This window comes from Xenopus laevis, chromosome 3S (genome assembly GCF_017654675.1).
Source record: "Xenopus laevis strain J_2021 chromosome 3S, Xenopus_laevis_v10.1, whole genome shotgun sequence".
Lineage (NCBI taxonomy): Eukaryota > Metazoa > Chordata > Amphibia > Anura > Pipidae > Xenopus > Xenopus laevis.
Genome location: NC_054376.1, coordinates 99,760,533 through 99,781,388, shown reverse-complemented (window position 1 = coordinate 99,781,388; position 20,856 = coordinate 99,760,533). Strand labels below are relative to the sequence as shown.

Here is a 20,856-nt window from a genome sequence, read left to right as displayed (position 1 = left end):
CTCCTATCTGTCCTGTCCATGTGCCATCTTTCCTTGCAGTCACCCTCTTTCTAGTCTCTTCCACCCCCTATGTACCATAGTCACCTTTTACTCCTCCAGCAGCAACCCACCTCAACCCAAACACATGCTTCATCCTCTACCTTGGGCTCCATTTCACTAGTGCACCAGTGCAGTACTGGGTGTCTCAACTTAAATAAAGCAGCACAGGGGGTAATTGAACACCGTACTCTTCTCTTACTGGGTGTACAATGTGATGCCTCTTTCCCATGAACCAAGTTCAGAAAAAAAAATGCTTGGCCCTTAATTGTCTTTGAACGGATAAGTGGCCAAAAGCGCATTCCAAGATGATAGTCTGCCTACCCAGCCCTGCTCCATGAGTCAATTAAGTGAGAGGAGAGCAACAGTAAGTTACTTTATGATTTGTTTTTGGTAAAAAAAAAAAAATAAATAAATAAAGGAGCAAGAAGAGGACAGACGAGGCTCCACCTGCAGCTTGAATTGCTGAATTCTTTAAAATTAAGAGGGTGGGTAAAAACAGACTATGCCTGGCCCATGAGCTGTATTCTAGGCTGCTGTTTTACAGCTAGGGGCTAGACACCATAAATGTTAAGTTCTTTTGGACAGGGTCCTTTTTACCTCTTGTATTGGCTATTCTATGTAGTCTGTATATTCAGTGTATATACAAATATTTATTGTAAAGCACAGTAGAATATGTTGGTGCTTTATAAGTTAGGGGTATGTGCATGCCACCTGGTTAAAATATAAATATTTCTAGAGATTTTAGGCCAGAAACAAGACCATTTTTCAATATATCCAATGACAGGTGGCCTGGAGAATAATATGGAAGAATACAGTGTCAATATAAAGTTCTGTTTGGTTTATGTTGGGGAAAAAAAAGTACATGCTGCCTCTAACCTACACAGCCTGTAAATATAGAAGTATAGAACTCAACATGGACATAAACATTTAGAATGGTCATGCAATTTTGTTTTTATTATTTTAACAAATAAACTACACCACGTGAGAAACTTTTTTCTCTTAAACAAAAAGAAAAAAAAAAAAGGAGAGTCCCTTCAATTCATCAGACCACAAACTTGTTCTTGGAAAGTGAGCTGCTCTTGGTAGCAGTGTCTGCATGAGCCTGATAACCGATAACCACTTTGGATGATAAGCCCAGCCTGTCTTTGTACACTCTCCTGCAGAGAGAAACAGAAGCCACCAGCAAAATTACACTCATTGTATCAGCCACCATTGTTTCATTCAAGTTGTGACATAGAAACTTGACAGAATGATACATGAGGGATGAGGGAAGGGGGATGGAAATTGAGATACAGATAGAGACAGACAAAGGCATACTTTGTCCGCAGAGAGATATCAGCAATTTGGTAACAGCAATAGACCTTGTGTCTTTTTTGTGTAAATGTAAATAAGAGTAAAGACAAACTTAAGCACCCTGACATTGGTGAATTTTCCAAGATGAGTTTTACAAAAAGTCTTTGACAAAGAAAGCAAGTCCTAGTTATTGATCTAGCATAATAAGGGACACCAACACATTTATAATTATTAGTTTGCTTTTTAGCAACAAGTGTTTTTATTTTTCACCTAGAGAGAGTGATTGTTATAATACTTGATTATAAATATTGTACTATAAATTATATTGCTGCTTAGGGTTATTATATCAATAAAGGTGCCCATACCCGCACATATAAGATATGCAGCATGTGTATGGCGGGAGACAAGGTGATCAATATCAGCAAAAGACTTGAATATCTGTCGTCTCGTCAGTCAGGCCTCTGAAGGCATCCAAACATCGCCAGGGTTTACTGCTGAATCATAAGATTCAGCTCTTAACGTTTTGTAATGAAAACAATCATAACGGTTAGGGTCAGGGCACACAGGTAGATATAGTCGCCCGGCAACAAATCTCCTCTTCTTTTGGGGCGATTAATCTCCCTGAACTTCCTCCCCGCCAGCTAAAATGTAAATCACTGGCGGGATGGCACGCTGAGCGATTAGTTTTCCAAAGTCGACCGAAGTTTCCTCGTCGGAAAACAAATCTCGCAGAGTGCCATCCCGCAAACAGCGATTTACATTTTAGCCGGCGGGAAGGCAGTTTGGGGAGAGTCTCCCCGAAAAAGAGGAGATTTGTCGCCGGGCAACTAATCTCGCTGAATCTGCCTGTTTGCCCTGACCCTTATGTGTATGGCCACCATAAGAAATATCAATTTAGAATTTCTACATAGACATAGATGCAAGGCCTAAAGCTGGTCAAGCAGCAGAAGATTGGTTTGTTTGGCTTGCACACCAAGCAATTGATTTGTTTTTTTTATTTATTTTTTTTTACAATTTGACCACTTATGTACTGCACCAAACTCAATCTAATATTTTTTCACTATAAGGGTTTGTGCAGAAATGTGGGGAGAAGAAAACAACCAGCTGATGAGAGATTAGAGAGACTTTAGGGTTTAAGCACACTGGCAGATTTGGGGAGATTTAGTCGCGAAACGCGTTAAGCTGGTTCCTCTGCCCGCACTTCCAATTTGTGTTTTAATCAGGACTAATAAAGATTCTATGTTTTACTACAAATTTGGTTTCCCCTGCATCCTGCTTTACTGGCGCCTCCGACACAGTCAAGTTTTCTTCATATGTTAATTACCGCAGCCAGAGCGGATCTGTGGGAGGCGTCTTCCCAGCAGGCTACACTGTCTCCCTGTCGATTGCGGCAACAGTGTTTGCCCTTATCCAAATCTACAGTTATAGCCTTATTGACTGAATGTGCACAAATAAGGCTCATCTATGAGAAACTGTACAACTAGGCAGAGGACAGTTGCCAAAAACCAAACATTAATATATAGCAGGTGTAGTATTAAATATACCAATAAAACCCATTCTTCTTACCCAATATGAGTCACTGCTTCTCTGTTCTCAGTTTCTCTGGTCCATATTGCAATCTTGTCTCCTTTTGCCCGAATATTGATGACTGCCCCACAAACTTCTTCACTGTACTCATCAAAAGCCTCTCCAACTAGGCACAGTAGCTAGGAATAAAAGCATAGCGTTTTATAGTTAGTTTATCTAATTTGTATGATGCTAGGTTGTTGGAATGACATACCAGCATTAGAAGTTAGCAGCGCCCTAGCAGCTAACCGAATGTCCCAGTAGGTCAATGAACTTAAGAGGAATGCGATAGGAAAAAACTATTTAATTTTACAAGAATAAATTGAATGTTTCCCTCCCATAAAGAGAGGTCTTGGTCACGTTCAATTTTTTGGGCTTATATTGCTCATCTAATTTGGGCTTTCATTGCATCATTGGGTATAGCAGGCAGATGTTTTGGCGATTTCCGTTGTGAATATGGAGTTTGCTATTTGGACAGCTACTCAAAAAAAAAAAATGAAAATTCCCCCCCTGCCCCCCATTGAGTTACTATAGATCAGGGCTGTCCAACTGGCGGCCCCCCACATGCCGTGTACCACATGCTTACCATATGTAACATTTAAAAGGTATCACTAGAGAGATTAACTAGCCCCTGCATTGTTTAAACCTCAAATTCAGACTCTAATCCCCTGTATTGTTAACACCCGTGATCCTCCTGTATTGTTCACACCCCTAAAACCCTCTACTGTACACACCCGAGACCCAGACTGAAACTGCCCACATTGTTCACACCTTATTCAAAATGCTAATGGGGCACTAATACAGTATGTAATACACTGTATGTAGTACATATTAGAATGATAGCTTTCCCTGTCTCCTGCTCTGTTCTGCCTTCCTCGCTGTGTGTGCCATTCTCTGCTTGCCCAGTGCTGCTTGTGTGTGCCATTCTCTGCTTACGCAGTGCTGCTTGTGTGTGCCATTCTCTGCTTGCCCAGTGCTGCTTGTGTGTGCCATTCTCTGCTTGCCCAGTGCTGCTTGTGTGTGCCATTCTCTGCTTGCCCAGTGCTGCTTGTGTGTGCCATTCTCTGCTTGCCCAGTGCTGCTTGTGTGTGCCATTCTTTGCTTGCCCAGTGCTGCTTGTGTGTGCCATTCTCAGCTTACTCAGTGGTGCTTGGGTGTGCCATTCTCTGCTTGCCCTACACTACCTGTGGAATGTAAGCCTGTTAGGGGTTTGTTCTTGGGGGTTGTTAGCATTTGGAAATTGTTGTTAAGGGCCCCTACGGTGTTTAATCATGTGTTGGGGGGCTGTTGTATTATTCACAGGGGAGGATGAGGCATATGGATTCAAGGGTATGTTTTATGAGGGGTTTCCCTGCAGGGTGTGGTTTACAGTGGGTGTGGTTTACAGCAGGTGTGGTTTAAAAGGGGAGTGGCCAACACTGACTTCCATTATCGGCCCTCCACCACATAGGCCAGTAAAATGTTGGCCCTCGGTACCACAGAAGTTGGACAGCACTGCTGCAGATTATAAAATCCACAGTGCAGGGACCACCTTTGTGTGTCAATTAGTATGGACTAGAATTTTTTGCATTTATTTATATTCTGTTATTGGAATGATCACCATCTGTTTAGTCTTTGTATTTTGCAATGTTTAATGCTGTGTAAATACATAGCACTATAAGAATAAAAATCCACATACTGTACATGCTGCACCCCCAGTTGGATTAAGTGTAATAGTGATATTCTCCTCTGGAAAACAATAAGGATATGATAAAAAAAAACACAAGATAAAACCTCAGGTAGATTTTTCCGGGGTCACATGGTATTTGGCTGTAGCGACCTAGTGTATCCCCTGAAAAATTGTAGCAGATTAATTCAGCACTGCAGTTTAAGAACCACCCTTACTGTCTCCAGCCAAAGTGCATCCAGGTCATTGTGCCTTTGTTGTTTGGAAAGGGTTATCAGCCACCTCCCTCCTCGCTTGTTCCTGCTGTCCTCCCACATGGGTTCAATCCCATCCTGTACATAAATGGAAAGATTACAAGGTGTTGATTATGAATGATTCACAAGAAGAATAACATGGTAAACAATCATATTAAGGACTTGTGAAAAATAAGGTGGAGTTTGGGGCTGATGTGCAAGTGTTCAATAGATAAAGGTGTGGTCTGGGATGATTGGGATAATTTGGATAAGTGTTGCAAATGTCAGTACAAGCTATGTACAATATCACGGTCAACAACTCTTATCGAAATGTTTATGAAAAACAAAAAACAAAAAAAAGAGAACTACAACTTGTGAAGCAGGTGCAATAGAATATAGTTTCAGGCCATTTTACATTTATTTTCAGCAAATACGTGAACAAAGTATGTCTCAGTGAGTTGAGCGTACGGATCTTACGGATATAAGATCAGTCTTACCTTGAACAGAGAGTAATCACAGCCAGATGACAGTTTGCTTGCGAGCTGAATGTGGGTATATAATCTGAAGAACACAATCATATTAGGTTCTGAACAGCCAATTGGTCATTCTTGTTAAACTGCACATTAAAAAGAAACTAAAACTAAGACGTAGGCTTGAGACACTACACTGTTTTGGTACCAGCCTGAGCAGTTATTTGTGCTTCCATAACACACCTGCAGAAGCCTAACTTCTCAGCAGCACCTGATCTAGGTTGCCATCAGTTTAGGGACTAATATTACAGCATATTTACAATACTGTATAAAATGCACATACAAGCCTGGTTACCAATTATTCAGATTCACATTTATGGTTGCATAAAAACCATAGCATTCTGCATTTTAACCGATTAATAACCAGCCATGTAGCACGAGCATCTATGACTTCACATTCCAATGACTTGTAAGGTAAGCTTTTTAACTAGAGAACGATTAACGTTTATTAGTAACCCGGACAAGATTGCCTAATAAAAGCAAAAGATGGGCACCATTTTATAGACACAGATCATTAAGTTTTTATTGGTTGATGGAACCTCTGCTTAGTACTGAAGTTCTGTATACAAGATACAGCATTACTAGCCATGATTGTTTTAGGCTTTAGTTCTCCTTTAAAGTCTTATCATATAAATAACTGAATGCTGTAGACAGATCACATATTTATGTAAAAAGACAAGAACACTACAAATGGAATGGTGCAATCAGTCAGCAAGGGGCATTTACGGGTCTCCTGTTCTAAAGCAAACATCTGATTGGAAGCAACGGGTCACAAGTGAATCAAACTTAGTGCTGGTCGACTAAACGTTTTAAGATCCTTAGAATAAATGAACACATGACTTTTTGGTCTCCCAAACTAAAGAAAAAGACCTGTGTTTTAATTATTTCCCATGTTTCTGCATGCCGATATGCCCAGGAACCCACACTTACGACCAGAAGTCTTCCACGGTGTTAAACGTAGTGACGAGACGCAGGTTACATTGCCATGGCTGGCTCTTTACATTTTTGAAGAACCAAAGGGCCCACCTGCAGAGTCATAAAAGTCAGGTAAGGACATGAATGATGACTTTGCATCACATGCAGCAAATCATGCAAACAGTATCTGGAAAAAGTCAGCAGCCAAAATTAAATTTTTGGGTTTTTTTTACACCATTTTTTCACACCCCAAATGCATTGGGCGTTTTTTTTTTTATGGTGGCTTTTTTTCTCTGCGACAATTTTGTCTAGGCCACTTGGCCAAGTGCGGAATTCCACTGCGAATCCATGTCTGGTGAAAAAATTCACTAGTCTTTAGCATAGTCTATGCAAGTTTTAATAGTTCTGTGTTATAGTCGATTACTTTAGAGGTTTACATTTTTTCATAATTTTGTATTTGGTATAAACTATGACAAACTGCAGTTTTCAGATATTGATCCTGCTGGCACCTTCCTCAAACACGAGTAACCTCATCAAATTATTCTTTCATGTGAAGATTGCCAATAAAGGGAAAATGCGTTAAAGTGTCAGCAATTGATTTTCACCTTAAAACATGCATTGTAATGGGTTTCTACAGCTTGTAAACCGCAACACAACATGTGTTTTAGTCAAGGGTTTTTGCACCAATAAATTGGCCAATATATTGGCTGTTGTTTTTTCATCCTCCCTTCATTTACCAGTGCATTAAAATTAATAAACCTCTGCAGTGTCGGACTGGGATGCCAGGGGCCCACCAGAAAACCTTAGACTGTGGGTCCACTTTCCAAACTATTATTCCTATTCTCCTCTCTCAATCTCTTATTCTTCTAGTCTTTTATATCTACTTACTTTATTTTTCCAATATTAAACATTTTTCTTCATAAAGGAATAGGTAAGGATCATGAAATCGGATAATTGGTTAGAAGCAAGAGGGCCCACTGACACCTGGGCCCACCTTCCTGGTATCCCGGTGGGCCAGTCCGACACTGAACCTCTGTATCAAAAAGCATCATTAAATATGACAAGTTCTCTCTCTGCTTCAATCAAGGGACATATTTTTCCCCTCTGTTCCAAATGGATCAAAAGAAAATCTGGCTTCAGTCTTGAACGCATAACTTTCAGTTTACTGGTTCTCTAACTTCTTATCTCCAAGGGAAGACATGATATTTACAGGAGAAAATATCACCTAAATAAAGAATATTAATCTTTACAAAAATTGTGACGATTAAGATAAACCTAGAATATTTATTTATTCCCAAAGTCAGTTATCCCAATGCCTTGTTGTGAAAAACTACATATAATATAATTAAACTGCAAATCTGTTTAATAAACCCGATTTCTGTCGGTATTTACTATGGTATGTGCTTCAGTAAATGGAAGATTCAGTTAGATTTCCCCAAATGCAACAGGAATTATATAAACCGTTTCAAATTAGATGCACACTGGAGATGGTTTTTATATATTTCTTTGCCACTTTGTGAAATCTCATTATAGATCAGTCCTTAAATTAGCTGGAAATGGCTAGTTCACAAGTACACGTATTTTTTAGCTTAGTTTCATTTAGTAATGAAGAAAGATGTACATTCGACAAAGTTGTTCATGTGGACAGACCATTACTAGCATTAGGGCTCTTACACGAGTTTGCGGCGATTTCCCGCAATTTGCAAAACCGCCACGCAAATTCGCAGGCGTCCAAATTTCGGCGAATCTAAACGCCCGTAATTCGCCCATCGCTAGTTCTGAGTTGCGTTTTACTCCCATTTGCATTTCTTCAGATGCATCATGCTGTATTTTCCTACACTGGATGCATGTTCAGCCATCAATACAATAAAGGGTTGCATTTGGAACGGACAAAAACACACTTTGTTGTGTTGGAAAAAATGCATATAAACACAATATGCGTTTTTTAAACACACTTAAAAAGCCTGTGTACATCCACTGTCTTAGATAATTTAGTTAATTCCTGTTTGTTTTCTTAAATGGTATTTGGTTTTGATAATACTATGCCGTTGTATCGAATATAACATTCTCTTCATCTGCATAACATTTGCCGTCATTCTGATTTCATTTGTTTAATATGAAAATCAATTAAATATTTTCAAAATAAAAATAAATAAATAAAAAGCCTGTGTGTAAGAGCCCTTACAGGTTGTGTGGATGTGGGTGGTGCAGTTACAAAGAACCTAGAGCTCTTTGTTTATTTACCTGTTACATGGGTCCATTTCAGTCCCCAGAATGCCATAGTACTGCATTCACTTTTTGTGTATAGGATACTTTTTGTTTACGGATTCTAGGACAACTGCAAGTTGCATTGTTTGTAAAAATTTCACAAAGCCGCATTGTTTGTAAAAATTTTGCAAGGCCGTTCAAATCTAACAGCTACAGGGCAATTATTCTGGGAGGAGTTGATCCTACACAATAAAAAAAAATCCTTATGACATTCACCCCAACAGGCTGCTCAAGCAGCCCTGATCTCTTTTCACCTAGCTGTCAAAGCTGAACTTCCTATTGACAGTCTAATGTGCAGTTTTGTTTTTAATTTGAAGAATGGGAAAAGGGTGTGTATTGAGAAAGTGATAATCAGAGTCAAAATAAGAACAGCGCACAATAAAATTATTGCACCAAATAAAAAAAAAAAAAACTACTGATATTTGCTTTCAGGTTTGTAAACTGTACAGGTAGCTAGACAAAACACTGCACATTTATTACATTTTCCTCTGATTAAAAAGAGAAAAAAAAAACTGTGCTTTAGGCAGTCACATGTTTGTCATATATATTTTTGGAATGTGGAAGGAAACCCCCATACTACAGGGGAGTATCTCTAAGGGCGATTATACAAACTCTCTGCAGATAGTTCCTCTGAATTGAAGGATGTTGCAGACAAAAAAAAATCTAAATTAATACAGTAGATCTCCTTTTTTGCTTGAGCCCATGGCCGGATTTACATAGTGGGCAACCCTAGGTCCACTACCGTTCATCGTCCCTCTCCCCTCCAGGGGGACAGGAGCAATGGGGATTGGCACATGGGAAATTTAAAAAAGGATAGTATCTCCAGCGCATCCCCAGTGTTTTTGAAGCAATGTGGTGTGGTTGGGCAGCATGCAGCCCCCCTAAAATCCTGCTGCCCTAGGCCCGGGCGTAGGTGGCCTTTCCACAAATCCGGGCCTGCCCATGGCACACAAATAGCCAATAGGGTGTAACTAGCAAAATGACTGGGGCAGTTTTAGGGAGTTACATTTTGACAAGAGTGCAAAAAGCATGTGAATCCAAGTTTAAATTTAAATTTTATCACATAATCTGGTACTTAAATAAGAAGCTCAAGATGTTTAATAAATTGTGTCTGCCAGTAAGAAGATTACTGTATTCGTATTAAATTACTACACATGCACAATTTAGGGTGGGGGCAGACATGGCTACTGGGGGAGTCGCCCAGCAACAAATTGCCTCTTCTTCGGGCGACTAATCTCCCCTAAATGCCTTCCCGCCAGCTAGAATGTAAATAGTCGGTGGAATGGCATTTGGCACGCTTAGTTTTGCCTCACGAGAAAACTTCGGGTGACTTTGGAAAGTTGAAGTGATCCGATCGCCATCTCGCTGTCGATTTACATTCTAGCTGGCGGGAAGGCATTCAGGGGAGATTAGTCGCCGAAGAAGAGCCGATTTGTCGCTGAGCGACGTCTGCCACCACCCTTAAGTATAGAATTGCTTCGGTATCCTTTTAAAATGCATGGGCATCTCTCCTATAACAGTTGGCATGGTTGGCCTCTTACATTAACTCAATATTTTTTAATGGAAGGGCTGCAGATAAAGCTGAGCCCAGCTTTCTTGCCCAGAATGACCCAGAAACAGCTATGCATAAATTCAGCTTATAAATATGCCCAGGTTCATCTCTTGATTGCAGTAAGATCTTGTGTGGGCCAATCATGCAGAAGGGATAAGAACACCAGAAATCTTATTTTTTTTTTTTTTTACACTGATCATAACATTGTCTTTGCATGCTATCTATCATTTTGCATTAAAAGTATTTGCCACATGTTCTGTGTGAGAGGGCTGTATAGAAGTTATAAATGACAGGTTGAGAAGGGACAGTCAGGTTGGCAAAACAGTCAGGTTTAGAACTTTAATTAAAAGTAGGTCTATCCGTAAAATCAACATGACCTGTAGGTAACTTAATTTACATTATTAATTTAAAGACTATCACTTTACAGGGATGGTGGGCAGTAAATATAAATATACAAGCAATGGTTACCACTCAACCACTACTAATTGATTGCATTAAGAATTCTGAATGGATTACATTTTAGTTTTGTACTGAAAAGCAAACGTATAATTGTTCTGCTGTTGATTTAAATTCTACTTTAAAAGACTGTGTTTTGGCAATGGTAGATGAGGCAGTTTCAAACACTTAAAGGACCTAACCCCACGGGAGACTTTGTAGGACGGTGTCAGATCGACAAACACACTCTACAAGTCGGATGGAGTTGCATAGGTCAAACTATAATGGGACGGATAGAAAAATCTGATGTTTAAACTACATGGAAAAGTTTCTATCTGACAAATTAAAATCTAATTGTGTCTGATCGACTTTTCCATTAAAGTACATTGACTGTGGGATGTAGATGCATGAAAAAACGACACCATCCGACTTTATCTGATCAGACTTTACATAGGTATGGGGGGGGGGTCAGATTTTGTTGGATCCTACAAATCTCGTGCTGTTGCGTAGCAAGATCAGAAAATCTGACCCACAAAATCTGATCAAAATCTCCTGTGTAGTTTTCGAATAAGGCCGAGGACACAAAAGCATTCTGTCCACTTCACAGAGCTAAGCGGAGATTGGATTGAAATTGCCTGCTTTTGCACATTTCAGACTGAAAACTTATTTTAGCACATCCACTTCTTTCCCCCTTTCATTAATATTTATTTAGCAGAGAGAAGTACCTTTGTGTGCCCTCAGCCTAAGGGCTGCATTGTTAAGAAGTCCCAAAACATGGCGTTGAAGAGCCCGAGACAGTTCCCCATGTAGATATAGCAGATTCTTTGATTGCGGTGTAAGTCTATGGGGGTTGTTTCAGGTGTTTTAAGTGTCGAAAGCTTTACACACAGGCTCATGTCACACAGTTTGTATTCTCAATGGCATTTTTCAGCAATGCTTGAACCAGTCTGAGGAGCTTGTGATTAATTTTGCACAGTGTTTGGCCTAAAATCCAGTTTCCAGTTAAGGCAGAATTCGGTCTGATGCACATGGAGAATACACCCCACATGCCATGAGCCTTAAATTACAACAGATGTTTAATCAGCACTGAACATTTCACAAATCTAGTAGATGACTTAATTGCTAACAAAACAAAAATGTGTTCCAGGGGACAATGTAAATTGTCTGTTTGATTACAAGTTCTTTTACTTCTTTCATTTATTATGCCTTGAAGCAGAATACCCTCTAGTGGCTGATAGTGGGATGTCCCTCAATGCTGCCTCTCAAGCTACTTTATGTATAATCCTCAGTATGTGGTACCTGCTTTGCAGAGGGTGCTTGGAGACTTTTTCCAGAATTGCACACTCTTTTTTCTTTCGTCTTTTTTCATTGTCCAGTTTTTCTCTAGAGAGCTCTTTATTGCTTAACTAAGGAAAAAGATGAACAAATGGGGTATCAATTTCAACAGCATATACAGTGGCATGCAAACTATTGAACCCCTAGACCAGGGATCCCCAACCTTTTGAACCTGTGAGCAACATTCAGAAGAAAAAGGGGTTGGGGAGCAACACTAGCATGAAAAATGTTCTTGGGGTGCCAAATAAGTGCAATGATTGGCCATTTGGTAGCCCCTATGTGGATTGTCAACCAACATTGGGGCTCTGTTTGGCAGTACACCTGATTCTTATACAACCAAAACTTGTCTCCAAGTTTGGAATTCAGAAATAAGCAACTGCTTTGACAGGGGTGCTCCGCCAATGAGGCGAGCTGAGCCGCTCGCCTCAGGCGGCAGCGCCTGAAAGGATTCCAGGGGCGGCAAAAAGCCGCTCCTGCACCTTTAAGAGCCGAATTTCCGGTTTTTAAACCGGAAATTCGGCTGTACTATTGCGAGAGCGCGCAATTGCGCTCTCCAGAATAGTGTTTCTGCCTCCCCTCCCAACACGTAAGCTGGTGAGGGGGGGCGGCACTGCAGGAGCCGCCTCCTTAGTCAGAATCGGCGCTGTGCTTTGAGGCCACTGGGCGCAACATCCAAGGGGTTGGAGAGCAACATGTTGCTCACGAGCTATTGGTTGGGGATCACTGCCCTAGACCAATACATTAATTTTCCTAAACACCAAATGTCATATTTTTGCTTAAAAAAAAATTAAAAAATAGAAATAGAACCCTCCCCTGAAATATGACATTTGCTTTATTTGCATTCAATCCACATACTTTAATATGTTTTAGAGCTGTTGCAGATTTGTTCCAGGCTCACTGGTTAGTGCTCTACCCCCCTCGGCAAACAAGGCATTTTTCATATTCAGTAACATAGATTAGGGATTCCCATAACACATTTGTAGAGAGCAAGCCATATTGGAGAAATAACTGGAGTAGCATATATAATGTAAGGGTTTTTGTTTGGCTTTGGTACAGAGTGATTAATTTAAGAACTATGTATCCATTTGCCACCAGGCATATCACTGGACCTAAAATCTTTGCACATGTGTGACAGACCAGCAAAAGTATACTTGGCTCAATGAATAAATGAAATGAATAAGCAATTTTGCATTGTACATTCATTATTTATGTTTTTTTATTCCAAAATATTAAAGGATTCATGTGCTGTTATTATGAATGAATTTTGTTACAGCAGCGCCAACTTATGGTTATTTTCCAATCATTCTGTCCACCAAGTAGTCAAGGAAGTTGCCAGGAGAAAGAAAATCGCTGGTCTGATGTTCTTCTGCTTAGGAAATACATTTGAACCCTTTCTCAAATATTTTGCTAACCAGAAAAACATCAAAGATGCCTCTTTTTTTTCCCCCTCAGACTGGTGGGAAACTGACCAGCAGGTGGTGCTGATGTAACAAAATTCATTCATATTAACCATACATATATCCCTTAATATCTTGGAATTAAAAAAAATTATAATAATTAATCTACATTGCAAAAGTTCTTAGAAAAGCACCTTCATCAATTTTACATTCACTTATTTTTAAGGTTTACTTATCCTGTAAACATAAATAAAACCCAATATGATTGTTTTGTCTCCAATTATATCTTAGTTAGGATTAAGCACAATGTGCTGTTTTATTATTACAGAGAAAATTCTTTTTTAAAAAAAAAAAAAAGAAGACAGTACCTTGTACTTGATCCAAACTAACATATAATTCCTCCTTATTAGAGGCAAAACAATTCTATTGGGTTTAAATTATTTTTAGAAAGACCCAAAACCCTAGGTCCTGAGCATTCTGGATAACAGATCCCATACATACACTGGTATAGATTCACTTATCTGGAATGCTTGAGACATGGGGTTTCCATAATCTGGATATCTATACCTGAAAGGGGTTGTTCACTTTCAAATACTTTTTTTCAGTTCAGTTAGTTTCAGATTGTTCACCAGAAATAGAGACTTTATTTTCCATTTGTGATTGTTTTTCTAATTTCTTTCTGAAGAACAACCTGAAACCACTGAAGAAAAGTTTTTGGACGGGGGACAGCCCGTTTAAGTCTACTAAAAAATATTTAAACATTAAACAAACCCATCAGCATTGTTTTGCCACCAATATAGATTCATGCGGCTAGTTATGATCATGTACAGAGCTATTTTAATATTACAGAGAAAAAGGAAAATATTTTGAAATAATAGAATTATTTATTTAAAATGTAGTCCATGGCCTTCCTATAACATTTGCATGGTTGCATTTTAGTTCTCTCTTAAGACCATGTCACACAGGGAGATTTGTTGCCCGCATTTAAATCTGCACGACTGCAGGTGACAGATCTCCCTGAAATGCTTTCCCATCTGCAATAAAATAAAACCACCAGTGGGAAAACATACACAGAGCTTTGTTTCCCCCCAGGTTTACAACTTCAGCCCAGGGTATCAGGTTAAGTGATTACAATCTGCGATTGGGGCAATACTAACATTTTACACCCCCCCCCCCCAGTGATTGAGACTTTCATACTCCTTTAAGGGCAAATTACAGAAAGATGCCTTATCTGAAAAATCACAGGTTCCAAGTATTCCAAATAGTAGATCCTATACCTGTACTCTTTGGGGCAAGTTTACCCTTAGAATAAAATGAAGCATTGGGGAGAAATAATCCATGTGCTGTGTTTGGGAAGTAAAAGTATTAAGTGTGGACAGATGTGGATTTCATAGAGGTGCTTTAAGGATATCACTTTCTACATCATGCTAAACTTCGTTCAAGGGGGAGTTACTCACCCACTGCTTTTACAATGAAAACAACACAAACAGTTTCAACAAAAACAAAATAATTTAACTAATTTTAAAAAATGATCTGAATATTGCATAAAAACACCATATGAGCTTTTGTTAGCCGCAGCTTTCATTTAAACACATCAACAACTCTCAGCTTGTACTTTCTAATTACCCATTGGCAGTTAAAATTTATTGAAAAAAAACGCAGCTACAGATAGGAGAAATTACCTATCCCTGCATTTGATAAAATATCACATATACACACTAAAAGACCACAGTACTGCTGGTAATGTTATCACAGCAATAAACAAAGATATTAAAGCCCCCTGTTCACGTGAGCTTACAATCACTGTTTACACATAGCTGCCACTAAAAGGAGGGGCTCAGCAGCCCCAAGAGAATGTACTATATAGCCTAGTCTACTGTATCATTCAGCAATACTATTTCAGCCCATGCTGGTTATTTGTTTGGCCAGGGATATGTAATATAGGAGTATGCAAGGATCTGCAATCTGTCTTATGTTTAAATGTGGCCTGCATGCTCACAAAATAGTTATGATGCACTAAATGATGGCACAGAGCTTCTACAACCACTTCTACTTACTGCTTCAGCTGCTGCCATTCTGCTATACAGAAGAATCCCCCAGGGCAGCTTTATACCATCCCCCCTTTTTATATGGCAGCAATTAGCCTCTTAAAGAGGCAGTTTGCAAAAATACCTTTAATTCGGAAAATCATTACATTTATTGCCAGGTTTACCTACACTCTCCTTACTAAATGATACACATAAGGATTATATACTGTTGGGCTAAATAGATAGCTACACTACCTCTAACACCTGTTATCGATTGCAGAACTTTAAGGATGTCTTTCTTTATCTATGATGCCTTAACCTAGTATAACCTTCTGTGTTCTATTGCACAGCCATTGCTTAGCCTCTTGTGCTTCCTGGATAAAAGCCCCTTCTGGCCTCTGAAGCGAATGAAGTCACAGCTAAAAGACTAAGGGGCAAACTCACTAAGTTTCGTAGTTGCGGCAGGCGCAATTTCGCCTCGCTTCGCCGCACTTCGCCAGGGGTAGCGTAAGGTTTCGAAGTTGCGCTAGCGTTGATTCGCTAAGTGAAGCGAAGTTACGCTAGCGAAGGTTAATTTGCATATGGCGCCAAATTCAAATTTCAAATGGAGGAATACGTATCAGCACTACAAATGCCTAGAAAACCTTCAAAACATCAAATAAATTTTTTATTTTGCCCTACACATGTGCCCACTGTATAGGTAAGTTGCCATGAGTCAGGAAATGTAGGGGGGAAGGAGGGGAGCCCTAAAAAAAAATTTCGATCTTTTTCAGCCTATCACCCATAATGTAGAAAACATGCCAGCGTTTTTTGGGACTTAGAAAAAATGTTGACTTTTTTTGAAGCAATCCCTATCTACTCTATTGCGCTTCGCCGGGTCTGAGGTGGCGAAGGAAGTCTAGCGTAAAAGGTAGCGTTCAGTACACTGCGCGCGTTAGTGAATTTGCATAGTTACGTCCGTAGCGAAAATTTGCCAGGCGTAAGGGTGCGAAGTAACACTAGCGAATCTACGCCAGCGTTCGTTAGTGAATTTGTGAAGTAACGAAAATGCCCAACGCTAGCGAATTGACGCTAGCGTTCGACGCTTAGTGAATTTGCCCCTAAATTAGGAGGCACATGCACCAATTATGCAGTACGGTTACCCAATTTATTGTGAGCTACAGAGTGTGACAAAATAGATAACATTTTGAGGAAGGAATAACTTTCCCTTTGTCAAAGTTTGTCACACTCTGTCGCCCACAATAGAAAGCAAAATTTGTTTGTGCAGCTCCTAATTTTGTCTTTTTTACAAGTCTGTAGCTGACACTGTGCCAGGCATACGGGCAACATTAGCATCACCATAATCATGCCACTAAGACTTGAACTGAAGCTGCCCAAAAGGGTGCGAAAAAGCCCTGGCTCCCTCCCTATTGCCTGCACCAACATTATTTGATCCATGTATTTGCAGGTGCTTAGGGGAGCGTGCACTATAACACAAAGAGGAGGGGTCCCCAAAAGTTGTTTGCAGGGGAGGCCCAGGAAAGCCAAATGACTCCACTGCATTGAGCGATATTCTTTCTTTGTTTAAGTATATGGGCCCCCTAGTCTGGTACTCCAGTCTCAAGATAATAAAAAATACAAGTACTTTTGAACATCCATTATATACACCAATGTTATTTGTATCAGGAATGTGTATAGCAGAGCTAAGCTCCTACAGAAATGATTACAGCCTGTCACATTTTCAGCTGGAAAAAAAACTGGTTATAAATCCTAGAATAGAGTAACAGCTTGGTCACACAATGGCACATTGAAGAATGAATTTAATTACAACGGTGAACTGTGGACATCTGCTGTAACCCTTAGCAACCAATCAGAAATGTACATTGATTATTGGAACAGAACTAGATTGATTGACCAGTGAGGATGCCACTTCTGTGAGATAAATGCAAGACAAACAAAATAGTCTCAGTTGCTCAGTTACTGATATTTGGGGTCCATGGGTCCATCATATTATACTTATGACCCAAAGCCTGCACAAGAGTTAAACAGACCTATTAATATTACATTATAATACACAAAAGCCATGAATATCTTGTAAATGTTATCCTTATAAAGGATGAGTTCTGATGTCATCAGTTATAAACGGTGAGTTCTGATGTCATTTTTGTCACATGACTCACTGAAACTTGTGTATTATAATAAATAAAGTACCCCCAGTTGCAAAATATGAGGATATTAGAAGTTACCTTGGAGTTCCATAACCTGTATAAAAACACTCGGCCTTCGGCCTCGTGTTTTTATATGGTCATGAAACTCCTCGCTAACTTATAATATCCTTATATTTTACAAGAGGGGGTACTTTATTCACTATATTATTTTAATATATTTTAGCTCCAAACATAGGTTTGTCACATAATCAGCACACTACATGGGAAAGTTACCATAGCAGTAAATTACATGTTTGTTTCCATTAAAGGGTAAGTTCAACTTCTAAAACCTTTTTTGATCATTCAAATAATATACTATGTATGGCTGATTTTATTATTACTCTTTATGATTTAATTTTAACAGTCTTTCCTAAGAATATGATAGGGTAAATGTTAATATTGCTTCTGCCTGCTCTTTCATCTTTTGTATTGGATTATCTCATTAATCTCTTTCTTTTAGCTCAATGCAGGTTTGACATTATTCCTGCCTATGCCCTGCCTAATAGTTACCATTCCTGTCAAGAGGTATTGCTATCTAACAGAAGTAATAACTACTGTACTGCCAGGGCAGAAGCAGACAATAATTCCTAGATCTATGATGAAGACTTTTTCAATATGCAAAACAGCAAATGGGATATTATATGTCAACATTATATGATGCCATTGTTCTGTATGTGTTAGTTTTTGAAAATGTCTGTCTGACATCATAGGATTTAGGAAACAAGATTTCAGCTTCTCTTAATGGACAAACTGAATTCACAACACATGTCCATATGTATGCAAAAGAAGGCATAGACATATCAGAGGTCACTGTTCATTACCAGACCTTCCCCTCCCCTGGCCCTGATAATATCTATTCCCCTGTACCTACACTACAATTAATAAGGGAAAACTTATGGAATGAAAAATGTTTTCCTATTTTTGCATATTGTGTAATTTGACATGCAATGTAGATATATTCTACAGGACTTTATCAGACTGATGGAGTAGCTGATTATACATTAACCCCTATATGTAATAAAAGCTACTAAGTTTGCCCAGGAGCAGTAACCCATAGCAACCAATAAGATGTTTGCCTTTAAACAGGTGACCAGTAAATGCTACCTGCTGATTGGTTGCTATGGGTTACTGCTCCTAGGCAAACTTAGTGCCTTTTATTACATAACCCCCTAAGTAGTATAAGCTAACAAGCCTGCTGTATCTTACACATACTGTTTATGTTTTGTATTGACATTACCACTGAGGGCAGAGACAGACGAGAAGATTCGGGGAGATTAGTCGTCCGGCGACCAATCGCCTATTCTTTGGGCAACTAATCTCCCCGTACTGCCTCACCGCCGACTAGAATCTAAATTGCAGGCGGGATAGCCCCTCGAGGAAACTTCGGGCGACTTCGGAAACGAAAGCGCTCCAAGAGCCATCCCACTGGCGATTTAGATTCTAGCCGGTGGAGAGGCAGTTCGCGGAGATTAGTCGCCCAAAGAAGAGGCAATTTGTCGACGGGCGAATAATCTCCAGAATCTTCTCGTCTGTCTCTGCCCTAACAGTATAAATGTTGTGAAGCCTAAGGGTAACAGTTATTCTTATACAAGGCTAAACCTCAATACCCCTTATAAACTAGTAATGGACCACTAAAGAGCTTATTATGAAAGAACTTTGGTCCCATTCACTGATTACTGCTACTCTACAAATATGGTTGAAGAATAAAGAGAAGTTGAACTTGACACAACCTCCATATATATTGTAATCACTACAGTTAAATCCTAACTTTAAGCCAAGCTTAGACCTGAAAGCATTTCAAAGGTGGCATACATTTAGTAATAAGGAGATTTTATTAAAAGAATAAGATTATTCCGATCTCCACAATTATGGGAAAAAATCCTTAATTCACAAATCATCTAGAGCTATAAGAAAATGAGAAGTGAACCACAAATTAGCTACTAGATGGCACCACACCCCAGCTCAACTACATATATATAAACTACAATATTTCCAAGTAGTTCTACAATTTGCTGGTGATGTAGGTTAGAAGAAGGTAATCACCTTCACATATATTGCACATACCACAACCTCAGTATTTTGGATTGAATTTTTAAAGTGGACCTGTCACCTACACATAAAAAGTTGTATAACAAAAGTCGTTTGCAAAGTAAACATGGGACCCAGTTTGTTTTTTTCATTAAAGCATCAATACCTGTTATAAAGGTGTTTAGCTTTCAATCAAATATAACCTGCCTCGCCTCTATGCCTGAGGCATAGAGGTGGGGCAGTCAATTACTTTCATTTTCCATTCAGCACTTCCTAGATGTCACTGCTCTCTCCACATTCCCTCTCCATCCTCACACTCTATAATTGGTTAGGGCAATGTGTATGGGCATTCGGTCCCCAATTCGGGCACATACACAAGATTATGGGGTGATACAAACTTGTCTTAATAACAGAGTCCACAAAATGGTTCCTGCCTGCGTGCTGTGATTGAATAAGGAAACAGACTGAAGAAAACAACATTTAAATAATAAATATAGTGTAAGTAATTTTTATTTTGCTCAACTAAAGCTGGCCATAGATGTTGAGATTTTTAAAAGATCGTCATCATGAGACCACGATTATCTCGGAACGATCGTACGACCCTATGAATTGTCCATCAACTAAAAAGACCAATTTGCCAGGAAAACAAAGGGGAGCTGCCTGCTTGGCCCTGCAAACATAGATAGATTGCACTGGGACCGACAAAGATTTTTTGACCTGGCCGATCAATTTCCTGACAGATGTCGGCCGAAAAATCGTAGGATGTTCGATTGTTCGAATCCCACTAACTGCACGATAATTTTGAAGGATTGGTCGGACTTCGCTAAAATCGGTGTTCGGCAAGAGAAATGGGGATCTTAACATGATAATAATAATTTGGAATTATTTCTTAGGGTGACAGGTTCCCTTTAAGGAATATAACTACAATCACTCAACCACCAATAAAGGTAACAGATGCCTAATTGATCTAATTAAATGTGATTATAGATAAAAATACTGCATTATCGGATTTACTTACTTTTCATCTTTTACATGCAGCTAGTGTTGCCACCTGGCCGGAATTTTACCGGCCTAGCCGGTAAAACACCAGCAAAGGCCCGGGCCCCGCCCCCTTTGACGTTACGACTGGCCCAGCCAATCACGCGCCATGGATCCACCCCCTTAATTGTTGCGACCCGCCCCTTTGCAGCCAGGGCCCACCCTTTTATTCCCGCCCCCTCCACCAGCCGGTAGAGATTTTTTTAAAAGGTGGCAACCCTACATGCAGCTAAAACCTTTATTCCTAGGTGGTGGAAATCTCCACAACCTCCATCACATGCTGAATGGATGGCCCTAGTAGAAGAGACAAGGAAAATAGAGGAAATAATTATATGGTATATAATGGAT

At 39.5% G+C, this 20,856-nt stretch overlaps 1 protein-coding gene across 1 annotated transcript; it reads right to left on the bottom strand.

The window, feature by feature from the left end:
- Nucleotides 1-972: 972 nt before the first annotated feature.
- Nucleotides 973-15,354, bottom strand: LOC108713228 (eukaryotic translation initiation factor 4E). The gene is made up of 7 exons (XM_018256099.2): nt 15,287-15,354; nt 11,797-11,903; nt 6,258-6,353; nt 5,295-5,358; nt 4,783-4,896; nt 2,899-3,038; nt 973-1,196 (listed from the first exon to the last, which is right to left on the bottom strand). Exons 1-7 carry the CDS (start codon nt 15,302-15,304, stop codon nt 1,082-1,084), a joined length of 654 nt encoding a protein of 217 aa, XP_018111588.1. The 5' UTR covers nt 15,305-15,354; the 3' UTR covers nt 973-1,081.
- Between the last annotated feature and the right edge of the window lie 5,502 nt (nt 15,355-20,856).